The following is a 13,337-nucleotide window of genomic DNA, read 5'->3' on the forward strand; positions in this document are numbered from 1 at the left end:
TTTGTCTGTCTTTCTTCAGTTTAAGCTGGAATTTTGCTATAAGAAGCTGATGATCTATTTGTTAGGGACTTGTTAATTACCGCTTATCAGTTTACCAGGCGTGCTATGGTCCATGGGGTCACGAGGAGTCGGACACGACTAAACAACAACAGTTTACCAGGAATGTGTTAGGGCAGGCGTCGGCAATGTTTTCCGGCCGTGGGCCAGATCATCGCTCTGGACTTGCACAGAAGCGATTTCCAGCATCTGGGCATGCCCAAACACTGTTTTCTTTATTGTTCTGTATTACTGAGCTGTAACCTTGCTTGAGTTGATACTTTTGTTAGAATATATAAAACTGAATGGATTATTGCCCCGGAGTAAGGAGTCCTCCGGGGCCGGCCCAGTTTTCTCTGTACTTTTATTCAATTGAATAAAACAAAGTATATTGGATCTCCTGTCTGCAGTTAAGCTAAATCTTATATTACAATCTTTTGTATTTCATTTCCATTCATGAGTCAAAACCAGTTTAAAAATCAATTTGGCTGTAGCATTGCGTTCTTATATTGACTGAAAAGAGTCTCCATTCTCCTTTCTGTATTTTCGTCTTTCTGCCCCAAAGAGCAAGAGCCAAAGGCAGCTCAGTCACGTCTGCTTCGCACAGGCGGGGAGGGAGCCATAGCTCTATGGGCACACGAAGTGTTTCCAGGCTGGAGGGAGGAGAGGCGGGACGTTTGGGGCAGGGGAGGAGGGGTGACAGTGGACAACGCCCCCCTTTATATTGCAGAAAAGGAAATCGGAGTGATATCAGCAAGGGAGGCGGAGAGCAAGAGAAGGCAGAGGTAAAGAGGCCAAGGGGGGGGAAGAGAAGTGGGGGAGGGAAAGGGGCAGAGACTCCTGTCCCGCTGGGACCCCTCGACAAGGCCCCAGATCCATGCAACTCTACTGCAAAAATGGGGACCCAACACCTGCAGGGTCTGCCTTGCACCATCTCCTTGACAGCACCAAACTCCCGTTTCTCTTTCCTGGGGGGCCGAGAGATGCTCAGCTGCCCTGCCCCCCCCCCTGGACGCCTTGGCGGGAAGGGAAATGGGGTGCCTGCGAAGGGGGTCCCCACAAGGGTCCCCATCTCCAGGCATGACTGGGGTTGAGCCAAGGCCCCCCCATCCGCTGCCTCTCGCGACACGTCGCCCCCTTTTCCCCTGGCAGGAATCCTGCGGGCGATCAGGGCGCCGCGCACGCAGATGGCGAGGTCGGGAGAGAAGGAGCCGATGTAAGGGTTAAGGGAAGCGAGAGAGCCTGGATGCCTAGAGAGGCTGCCTGGAAAGAGACCCCTCCTCCCTCCCTCTCTCCGCCCTCCCCCCCTTCAGGTGGTCCCTCAGGATACAGAGACTGGGCGCAGGGTGAGTTGGGCCAAGGAGAGAGACAGGGGGCAGAGGAAGTTGGGGGGCTGAGGGAGGAACCACTGGGCACCACAGTTCAAGAAGGATACTGACAAGCTGGAACGTGTCCAGAAGAGGGCAACCAAAATGGTCAAAGGCCTGGAAACAATGCCTTATGAGGAACGGCTTAGGGAGCTGGGTATGTTTAGCCTGGAGAAGAGAAGGTTCAGGGGTGATATGATAGCCATGTTCAAATATATAAAAGGATGTTGTATAGAGGAGGGAGAAAGGTTGTTTTCTGCTGCTCCAGAGAAACGGACACGGAGCAATGGATTCAAGCTACAAGAAAGAATATTTCACCTCAACATTAGGAAGAACTTCCTGACAGTAAGAGCTGTTCGGCAGTGGAATTTGCTGCCAAGGAGTGTGGTGGAGTCTCCTCCTTTGGAGGTCTTTAAGCAGAGGCTTGACAGGCATATGTCAATAATGCTTTGATGGTGTTTCCTGCTTGGCAGGGGGTTGGACTGGATGGCCCTTGTGGTCTCTAGGATTCTATGAAGGGAAGGATCATCCCTGGGGGAGGGAAGCCCAGCTTGCCAGATTTACAGGCTGCGAATGAGAACTGGTGGGTGGGATTATTTTTTACAGCAACCCTGCAATTTTCTCCGTCTATAACTTTTCATGAACTGATATTGCCTTAGTTACAAGTTCCAAAATAACTATGCAAAATCTATGCAAGAGACTCTACTCTGCAAAGTTTAATACTGGCATGCGTTTTCTAGGTCCAGAGTCCTTAACCTCAGGCTTAATCACACAAAAATTGAAGCCATAATAGGTCTGTGGTGCTCAATGTTTAGGTATATTAAATATTTGGATTTAATTAGAACTTGTTGTGTGTTATAATGTGGATATGTTATAAGACAGTCTCAATGTGTCTTAGAAAGGGAGTTATGCAAAGGCTTTTATGTGTTTGATTAGTGTTTCTGTGTAAATACTGTGCGTCAGGTAATCAAGAAGGTATATCAGAAATGAGCATGGAAAGTGTTAATTAGCATGTGTAAATGTCTTACGTGTGTACCAGTTCTTTAATCCTACTCAAACAAAGAGTGTTGATGAACACAGGGAAACTCCTTTGTTAGGTGACACCTGCGGGGGGATTAATGATTAATACTTCAAAGCATCAAAAGAAGTAAATGGTGCAGGATGATTTGGGAATGTGTGCAGTTGATTGGACTGTATCAAGGAAGATGTTGAAGATCACAGAGGAAGGAAAAAATGAAATACAGATATTAAGCATTTTCAGAAGAGGGGGAAGAAGGGGAAAGTGTGTCCACCAGATAAGACTCCCATCATCCCTGGCCTTGGGCCATCTTTGCTTCGGCTTTGTGTCCAACCACATCTGGAGGGCCAGAGAGGCCTCCTCTCAGCATAGAAGCTTCCTATCCAAGGTGTCCACATTCAGCAGTGTAGCAACCCCTGCCAGCGCAAGGGAAAGAGCTTTTTAAAGGAAATTGTCCACACACCTCCCAAGGTTGCTTGCTTAGGAACATACCGTGAGTCCGCCAACCTGCAGCGCCAGAGCTTCCCCTCTCCTTGCCCTGCCTTCCTTCCCCCCCTTCAAATAATATTTATTCATTTTCAAACATGGGCGTACCCAGGATCAAAACTAGGGGGGGCAAGGGGAGGGGCCAAGGCACGGAAGGGGAGGGGCCACAAAGTGGGCGGGAACGGCGAACTCGCGCTCCGCCGGGCTGTGCCCCTCCCTAGAAGCAGGGCTGGTGGGCGGAGGCGGAGCCCAGCCCAGCGGAGCGCGAGTTCAGCGTTCCCGCCCGCCGCGCCGCACTCTCTGGTTCCCCGCCGCGCTTGGCCTTGCCAGAGGGCGCCACGGGGAGCTGGAGGGAGGGCGCAGCGCGGCGGGCGGGAACGGCGAACTCGCGCTCCGCCGGGCTGTGCCCCTCCCTAGCAGCAGGGCTGGTGGGCGGAGGCGGAGCCCAGCCCAGCGGAGCGCGAGTTCGGCGTTCCCGCCCACCGCGCCGTGCTCCCTGGTTCCCCGCCGCGCTTGGCCTTGCCTGAGGGCGCGCCGGGGAGCTGGAGGGAGGGTGCGGCGCGGCGCGGCGCGGCGGGAATGGCGAACTCGCGCTCCGCCGGGCTGTGCTCCGCCTCTGCCCACCAGCCCTGCTTCTAGAGTAGGGCAGCTGCCCTAACTTGCCCCATGGTGGGTACGCCCTTGTTTTCAAACATTACAAAATAGAAAAATTCACAAAAACAAAAAGACAAAAAAAACATAAAGAAAACATAAAAGAAAAACATCAATTCTAACATTTTATTTGACATTGTAGACTTCCTCGATTCCCCTCTCACTGAGTCCATTTTTTATTTTATTCCAAATATATTTATTGATTTTATAAAAGAATAAAAAACAAAAACATACAAAACACAGAAATACAAAAAAATCCACAGGGGGGAAAAATACAAAAAGTAAAACATAATGATTCTTACATTTTACTTAACATTGTTGACTTCCTCGATTTCCCCTTCACTGGGTCCATTTTAAACTCCCAATTAAGCAATTTTCATTTTATATCTTAAATCATTGTATCACATCTTATCCTCACCTCACAATTTTTCTATTCTAAAAACATCATCTATCCTTCACCCATAATTAATCAATTAATCCAAATATTATTTTTCCCTTTCTTCTATCTAATATTTCTCTCCTTAGCCTATAAATTTTTTTACCAAGAACTTATCATGAAATTAACTATTAATTCTTTTATCCTAACAATTAAACATTCAAAAACAAATTTTGACCATGGCTTGCCCCCCTTTCCCTGGACTCAGGGTCTCCTAGATGCGTCAGCGAGTTCCATAAGTCGTTCTAGTTTCGGACCATCTAAAACAATCAGTATAAAAATTTATTATTTCCCCTCACCCCACTCCCACCCTGTCCTATCCTACCCACCATTCTTCCTCAATCCTTCCCTGCTGCCTCCCCAGTTCTTTAAATGCTGTAGTACAAAACCATCCACCTCCTAGTCCTATCTAAATTTTTACTCTCATTAACTTCTGGCTCCAGCAGGGATCCTGCCCTCCCACTCTCACTGGGAGGACATCACTCCATGCTGGTTCTTCTTTGGAGACTTCTTGAGTTAAACATATGTTCTGTTCCCCCCCCTCTCACTGGGGATACAATATTCCAAGTATCTTCTTCATCTTTTTTGTGTTCATATACACTGTTCAAGACTGTTAGTTGTTCCTCTTGCTTGGCTTCCTCCTCTGCTGGGGTTGCTCCAATATTCCAAGTATCTTCTTCATCTTTTTGTGTTCATATACCAGGGGCGTAGCCAGGATCAAAAGTAGGGGGGGCAAGCCATGGTCAGTCAGGGGCGGGGCCAAGGCACGGGAGGGGCCATGAAGTGGGAACGTGGGCGGGGCTACAGGGCCAGTGGGCCCGACGATATCGTGGCGGCGGCAGCGGTAGCGGCCACCTTGTGCTTTTGGGGCTGGCAGCGGCGGTGGCTACCCTGCTTGGCTGGAGAGGACGGGCGGGTCGGGCAGGCGAGAGGGGGTGGCAGGGTGGGCGAGGCAAGGCACGGCCGCAGTCATGACGGCTCCGAGGCGTTGCTGCATATCAGCATAATATTTCAACCATGTCGTGGGTACAAGCCCCACCTTAGGAAAAAATTCCTGCATTGCAGGGGGTTGGACTAGATGACCCTTGTGGTCCCTTCCGACTACAATTCTATGATTCTATTGATATATTACCATAGCATATGCATCATTCTGCTTTCTTGAATTGTCCTACTCCTAGGCATAGCAGCCAACTCCTAGAGGCCTAGGTGCCTCCCCCCCCCCAATTACTAGTAAATACCATATGTGAAAGAGTCATCCCCCCCATGTTGATGGGCTTTCTATGTGGGGCTTATCTGCCCCCCCCCATATTTTATTAATAATGGAAGAGGGAGGGAAGGAAGGAAGAAATAGAGAGAGGGATAACTCACATTTGTGGGTGCCTCTGGGTGACGCTGTGATGCTAGAACTCTGCAGCAAGAGGAAGATACCGGTACACCTGTACAGGAGCCTTGTAAGCAGCTTTCTCTCTGCTTGATTTACAGCAGGCACGTCCAACAGGTAGATTGTGATCTACCAGTAGATCACTGGATGTCTGTGGTAGATCACTGCTAGATCACTGGCACCCCTAAAAAAAGCTCACCCACAATTTTCCTCCTCCCTAAAAAAAAGCTGAACTATGACCTGAAGCCCTAAACAAAAATGGGCCTCCCTCCCTCCTAAAAGAAGCTCAACAAGTTTGACCTAAACCCCCCAAAACAGGGCTTCCCTTCCTTAAAAAAACTCAACAGCTTTGACCTGAACCCCCCCAAAAGGGGGTAGATCACTCCCAGTTTTTAACTCTGTGAGTAGATCAGAGTCTCTTGGGAGGTGGCCACCCCTGATTTACAGTATACAGATGCAGGAGGAGGGGCAAACTGGAACACCACTGCTTTTTATAAACATCACTGTGTCTATCAAAGCTACACCCTCCTTTTCTTATTCACTTCCTTTTGGCACCATTCTGTGAGTCCCTGTGCCGCGCGGTTTAGCACGGCACCCTCATTAAATCGCCAATAGAACTCAATAGAACTCTTAATGTGATCCCTGAATGCTCATTAACAACTCCCACTGAAGAACAATAGGGTAAAGTGGTGAGCTATCAAATCTTTCCTGAAGACAATCTGCTCCATTGTCTTAACTGCTTAACTACCGGTAGCCACTTTGCTTTATTTATTTGATGTGTTTTTGTTACAGCTGTGTTCCCGCCCGCCCCCCCCCCCAGCAAGCGGAGACCAAGCTGCTCTCGCTAAAGCAAAGCCCTTTCCACTTCAGTTTTTGGAGGGGGAAAGTGCTGTTTATGGTCTGTAAAATACATTAATTTTTTGCTTCTGGGAGGGGCAGCTGCCCCCCCCTGCCTATGCCCATGTCATATACACTGTTCAAGACTGTTAGTTGTTCCTCTTGCTTGGCTTCCTCCTCTGCTGGGGTTGCTCCATTTTCACTATCCATCCCATTCTGGTTCCTTTCACGCTGTTCACACAGCTGTTTATTATATTGCCTTAGTTCATCTCTGAATTCCAAAAGCGCTCCCAAAGATCCTCCTGGGAACCCATGTCAAAAGAAATTGTTGTGGTTGCTGACATCCTGTTTATCTTAGGTTTCATGGGAACAGAGTAGAGCAGGTGATGGTGAGATTCTTCTTTCCATTAACATCAAAAATCAAATTTATATCCGATCTGGTTATACTTCCTTTTTAGTTCTTCATAATTGCTTAATAATCTTGTGTCAATTTAGGAAAAGAGCATTATCAAACTTCATAACCCAGCCTGTAATTTGCACTCTCTAAACACATTCCTTTCTATTGTGATGTCATAATGACGGCTCACCGATCTCTTCAGGGACCCGACTCCAGCTTCCAGGGAGACTTTCCCCAGTCCAGAATAAAAAATCTATACAGGGAATTTTACTGAGTTCAACCCTTCTCCCCTTTGCCTTGCCTTAGGGGGAAGGTTTTAAATCCAATTTTTGGTAATTGAAGGCTTCCTGTCAACTTCCTGGCTTTGGGCAAATTAACTGCATCTCAGTTCGCTCAATGGGGGAGATCGACTTCCATTTTTAGATCTCCTCCTGTGGCCAATTCTTTCCAATTATTATTATTATTTTAAGATCCTTTTTCTTTACTCACGGTGTCCGATGTTTCCAAATCCTTTAATTTGGAATAATCCACTGCTCCACAGGCTGCCAGCACGGAGCTTCGCGCTGCCAGGGTAGCACTTTAACTCAAGGCACCACGTCTCTACTCCGCTCGCTCTCGGCTCCCGTAATAGGGCTTACCGGGGAGCAGAGGAGACAGAAAAAGGTGCAGCTGAGTCCTGCCCTGCCTTCCTCCACTGCTGCCCACACTTAAGGAATGTCTGGATGAAATCCCAAAAATGTCTGGCTCCTATTCCAAAGAGGTCCAGTTGATATTCTAGAAAAAAGTGTGGTTAAAATATACAGCCAGGAAATATGAAACTGATTTGAAGATTGGTTTCTTCTTTACACTTTATTATTATTATTATTATTATTATTATTATTATTATTATTATCATTATCATTATCATTATCATTATCATTATTACACTCAGGTGGACACACCACTGGTTTCATCTTCTTTCTTTTCTATCCCACAATCAGTGTTATTCACCTTTAATATTCACCTTTTTCAGGGTCACACATATTTTTATCTTGTGATGTTCAGATGAAGAGCAATATACAAATTTAATCAATTATTAAATAATTAAATATAGAGGACAGGAGAGAATGTACGAGAAGTTAAAATAAGAGAAGATGCTAATTACTGTGTGTAATATTCATTTGTTCTCTTCCTAGAAAACAAATAAGATTTCCTCCACACACACCCGGCCTCCAAAACAGGCAATGGAGAAGGCAGTCAGAATTCTGGTGGGCCATGTCCAATGGGAATAACGAAGAAACCATTTAAATTCATGGAGCTTGGAAAGGGAGAGGAGGAGCAATTTGAAAGCATGGAGTGTGGGAACAGCTTCACAGACAGTGGAACACTTATAAAACATCAAGGGACTCACACAGAAGAGAAACCATTTAAATGCATGGAGTGTGGAAAAAGCTTTGGTTGGCGTTCAAACCTTCGAATACACAAACACACTCACACAGGGGAGAAACCATATAAATGTATTGAGTGTGGAAAGAGCTTCAGTCAGATTGGACACCTTAGAAACCATGAACGGACTCACACAGGGGAAAAACCATATAAATGCATGGACTGTGAAAAGAGCTTCACTGACAGTGGATCATTTAGAAAACATCAACAAACTCACAATGCCGAGAAACCATTTAAATGCATGGATTGTGGGAAGAGCTTCAGTCAGAGTGGACAACTTACAATCCATCAACGTATTCACACAGGGGAGAAGCCCTTTAAATGTATGGAGTGTGGAGCAAGCTTCACTTATAGAAGAACATTTAGAAGACATCAACAGACTCATACAGGGGAGAAGCCGTTTAAATGTATGGAATGTGGAAAGAGCTTCACTGATAATCGAATACTTAGAAGTCATCAACGGATTCACACAGGGGAGAAGCCCTTTAAATGTATGGAGTGTGGAGGGAGCTTCAGTTACAGTGCAACACTTAGAATCCATCAACGGACTCACACAGGGGAGAAACCATTTAATTGCATGGAGTGTGGAAAGAGCTTCACTTATAGTGGAACACTTAGAATCCATCAACGGACTCACACAGGGGAGAAACCATTTAATTGCATGGAGTGTGGAAAGAGCTTCATTGATAGTGGAAGACTAAGAAAACACCAACAGACTCACACAGGGGAAAAACCATATCAATGTATGGCATGTGGAAAGAGCTTCACTTATAGTGGAACACTTAGAATCCATCAACGGACTCACACAGGGGAGAAACCATTTAATTGCATGGAGTGTGGAAAAAGCTTCGCTGATAGTGGAACACTAAGAAAACATCAACAAACTCACACGGGGGAGAAGCCATATGAATGTATGGAGTGCGGAAAGAGATTCAGTAGAAGTGGAAGCCTTAATTTTCATCATCGAACTCACACAGGGGAAAAACCATATAAATGTATGGAGTGTGGAAAGAGCTTCACTTACAGTGGAGACCTTAGAATCCATCAACGGACTCACACAGGGGAGAAACCATTTAAATGCATGGAATGTGGAAAGAGCTTCAGTCACAGTAGACTACTGAATTCACATAATCAAGCTCACAGAGAGACCATTTAAATGTATGGAGTTTTGAAAGAGTTTCTTTCATAGTGGAACCTTTTATTCACACAGGGGAAACTTAGAAGACATAAACAGACTCACCTGGGGAGAAGCAAATAAATGTATGGAGTGTGGAAAGACCTTACTGCTAGTGGAACACTTAAAAGCTATCAACGGACTCACGCAGGGTAGAAGTCATTTAAATGCCTGGAATGTGGAAAGAGCTATTGGAGTGGAAAACTTAGCAAACATCAGCAAACTCACAAAAGGAAAACCACTGCACATAAAGCTTTAGTCCTGATGTTCTTACGAATCATCAATGGACTCACAAGGAGGAGAAGCTTTAAGAGTTGAAACAAACAACAAACTGAAAAAGCAGAAATGGGTCGATTGAAAGCAGTGCAGGAAGTGCTTCTATTACATTATATATAAAATTTCATTTACAGATTGCTGTATATTTCAGATTTTCTACACCTTACCTTTTCCGCACTCTTCTCCAACAAGTATTCAATGGCTCTTCTTCATTCAGATCCTACCTGCGTTTATACATGTTTACTAATATTCTTTAAATATTCAACAGAAGGTTTCCACTCCTCCTTAAAGTCTGCCTCTCTTGATCTTCTTTTTCCATAGTTAAATATGCCAATTCGTGATATTCCAGCACTTTTTGCTGCAGCTCTTCTTTACTACCGGTAGGTATCTTGATTTTGCCATTTTTGTGCATAAAGTACTCTCACTGCTGTCGTTCATCTGTCTTCTTGGAACATCTAACCCTGTTATCCCTAAAAGAAATGCTTCATGGTTTCTGCAGGACCGTCACCTTAAGTAATTTCCCCCCTCGTTATAATTCATCTCCCAAAAGCACCTAACCGCTTTACATGTCCAGCACATATGGGGGGAAAGTACCTTCTATTTTTTTACATTTCCAAGATATATACTGTACATGTCACCACTTTACTTAGTGCCAGATACTATGTATAAACCATTTTCATAAAATTTTATTTCAAAGCCTAACACAATGTGAAATTTACATTTGATTTGCTCAGTTTTTCCCATGCTTCCATCTCTAGACCAATGGATTATAGATCATTTGTCTATCATTTGCCATTCTAAGAGCATCTTTGAAATGATTTTTTCTCTGTTCTCTAGTAACTCTTTTTCAAACTGAGAACTTTGCTTAATAAACCCACACTTCTTATTTTGTTTTAAGACTTCAGTCAGTTGATAGTATTGCAACCAATCGGTCTCCTGATCTTAATATCCTCTGACTTCTTTAACATGACACCCTCTTCTGTGAAGGCCGATAGTTCCCTATAGGTCACCCATCTCTTTTCCATGTTCAGCTTCTTTTATGAGATTGCTTCTATGGACGAAAGCCACAACGATGTTTTCCTGTCCAACTAATCTTTATACATTTCCAAAACTCTAAATAAGTTTCTCCTAATTACGTACATTTTTTTTAATGTACCTTAGCTTTGCATGCATCAACATGCATGCCAGCCAAATTTATTACCATATGCTTCTACAGTGGAACCTCTGTTATCCAAGCTAAACATAACAGTTCAGAGGGACCAACTTGCCAAAGACTTGCCTCATGTTGTAGTATTTGGTTTCCCTCGTGTTATTTTGTTACAGTTTTCTTTATTATTAAAGCTGAGTTTACATTTACATAAACCACTTACTTTTCTCAAAGAAAAAGGACCTCTGCTGCGGAAAGGTGTGAAAGGTCCTAAACTTGGGTGGGCAAAGGGATATTCCCAGTTCGCCAGGAGGCTCACCGGGACCCTGCAAAGAGGTGCTGAGGTGAGCTTTGCTTCCCCACACAGCCAACACTGCTCACCATTCAGGGAAATGGAAGAAGGAAACTGGCCATGATCCAGGAGAAAGCAAAGCCAAACCTACTCTTCAGCTTCCATTCCGTGCCCCCCCACCCCCAATCCCCACAGTGGCTTAACCAGAACCACCATTTTAAGGACCGACGGCCTTGGGAATGGCGGAGCTGAGTGGAAGTGGGTGGGGAAGCCCCACAAGCCCCCCTACTAGAGGAATAGTAGCACTGATCCCATACTCAAAGCTGATGGCCGTTTCTGAAAACAGGGAGGAATTCCATGCACCTTGTCGCATGCAGCTGGGCTAACTTGCCAGAGTCTCCACAGGCAACTGGGTGCAGCCCACTTGCTCCCTGCTTGTGGCTCAGGGTGGCCTGCACTGTAGAGGGCTCCTCAGGTGTGGGGAACTTTTGCAGAGGGAGGGGTGTGTGACATGGCCTGTTTCTCCCTGTCCACCTCAGGAGGCTGTGGAAGTCTACCTGTCACCCAGTCCCGGGAGGTGCCTCGTAGCTCCCCCACCTATCAGCACCTAGGAAAAAAGAGCGCCCTTTTTGCTCCAGGTGAAGTGCTGCTATATTTGGTGTTGAAAGGGTGGGGAGTGGCAAGAGAGATCTTTGTGCCCAAGGTCTCTGCCACCTCCTCACCCCCAGGGGTTTAGCCTGTGTCTGGACTGCACCACTTCAGCCTGCAAGGAAGACCCTGTTGTGGCCTTGTATGTCTATGGCAAGGCAACACTCAATAACACTTCCCACCAACCAACATTGCATCATTCCACCACTGCCCACAAGAGGGCGAACTTTCCTCTACACATGGTAAAGGTAAAGGGACCCCTGACCATTAGGTCCAGTCCTGACCGACTCTAGGGTTGTGGCGCTCGAGTATTCATAAGTAAACGTTTTTAATAGAGGGTGAATTAAATGGGTGGAGGGGGGTTGGGTTGTTGGAAGAGAGGCAGAAAGAAGAGCTAAGCTAAAGGTAAAGGACCCCTGGATGGTTAAGTCCAGTCCAAGGCGACTATGGGGTTGCGGCGCCCATCTCACTTTCAGGCTGAGGAAGCCGGCATTTGTCCACAGACAGCTTTCCGGGTCATGTGGCCAGCAGGACTAAACCACTTCTGGAGGAACGACACCTTGACAGAAACCAGTGTTTCAGAAAGCAGAGCGCTGCACCAGAGGGTTGCGGCGCTCATCTCGCTTTATTGGGGGAGGCAGCCGGCGCATAGCTTCCAGGTCGTGTGGCCAGCATGACTAAGCCGAATCTTAGAATTGTAGAGTTGGAAGGGACCACAAGGGTCATCTATTGCGCATAAGGAAAGCGGAATAATATCGAGCCAGGGAGGCAGAGGACCAGAGAGGACCAACAGGTAAAGAGGGAGAGTGGGAAAATAGAGGGGGGGATAAGAGGGGGAAGAAAAGGGCAAAGAGACCCTCCTACACACACACACAAAAAGAAAGCGCCCTCCCTGATGTCCATCAACAGGGGCCTGGATCCATGCGATCCAGGTGGGAAGTGAGGACCCAACTCCTGCAGGGTTTGCCTTAAACCTTAAATGTGTTTTGGAACTTTCCAAAACTTTCAGTTAGTTCTGGAAAGAATGAACACTCACAAGGCTAACAGATGGAGGTATAGATCCAAGAACATTTTCCTACCTGAGCACTCCTTCAGCTGACCGCAAGCACCAAGCCTTGTCACTCATTCTCTGACAGGCCAATATCACAGTCTCTAAAAAAGCCTCAGGCCTGGATCTCCCAAAATGGTCAATATGAATCTCCTGAGGCCCAACAGTCTGTGCAGATGATTTAAAAACATATAGAAGCTGAATGAGGAAAAATATGGCCTGGGGGTGGCAATAAGGAATGGATAATTATTAAGGAATATCTCAAATGGTACTGTGATAACAAAAGCTTCCTGAATATAAAATAAAAAAAATCCTTCCAGTAGCACCTTAGAAGTGTGCATGCACACAAAAGCTCATACCTATGACAAACCTAGTTGGTCTCTAAGGTGCTACTGGAAGGATTTTTTTGTTTTGTTTTGACTGCCCGACAATCCTGAGAGATTCAGCAACTTGCCTTGTGTGTTGGGACGTGAGGGATTCACAGCAGGCAGACATTTCTGGGAAGTCAATGTGGAAAGTGGGGAAATGTGGGCTGTGGGGGTTGCCAGGAAGTCTGTGGAGAGAAAGGGCAGCTTCCCCTTAAGGCCTGAGGAGGGGGCTTTGGAGAAGTGGGGAGGCGAGTACTGGCCCTGCACCTCCCCTGATTACTCTCCTCTGTCCCTGAATGAGAAGCCCAGGAGGATCCAGGTGACTCTGGACTATGAAGGGGGACGTGTGT

The 13,337-nt window shown here is 46.2% G+C and overlaps 1 protein-coding gene across 4 annotated transcripts; it reads left to right on the forward strand.

Annotated features, from left to right (window-relative positions):
• Window positions 1–695: 695 nt before the first annotated feature.
• Window positions 696–10,846, forward strand: LOC132591145 (uncharacterized). 4 transcript variants are annotated; one of them, XM_060268765.2, is made up of 2 exons: window positions 696–821; window positions 7,785–10,846. In XM_060268765.2, exon 2 carries the CDS (start codon window positions 7,871–7,873, stop codon window positions 9,188–9,190), a length of 1,320 nt encoding a protein of 439 aa, XP_060124748.2. In that variant the 5' UTR covers window positions 696–821; window positions 7,785–7,870; the 3' UTR covers window positions 9,191–10,846. The 4 variants fall into 4 exon arrangements, with proteins under 4 accessions (XP_060124748.2, XP_060124749.2, XP_088520276.1 ...); XM_060268766.2 differs by lacking the exon at window positions 696–821 and adding an exon at window positions 1,194–1,382; XM_088664150.1 differs by lacking the exon at window positions 696–821 and adding an exon at window positions 1,346–1,748.
• The last annotated feature ends 2,491 nt before the right edge of the window (window positions 10,847–13,337 follow it).

This window comes from Zootoca vivipara, chromosome 2 (genome assembly GCF_965207765.1).
Source record: "Zootoca vivipara chromosome 2, rZooViv2.hap1.1, whole genome shotgun sequence".
NCBI lineage: Eukaryota > Metazoa > Chordata > Lepidosauria > Squamata > Lacertidae > Zootoca > Zootoca vivipara.

Excerpts from the sequence above, each read along its gene's own strand:
- LOC132591145 (XM_060268765.2), top strand. The coding sequence starts at position 7,871 with ATGGGAATAACGAAGAAACCATTTAAATTCATGGAGCTTGGAAAGGGA.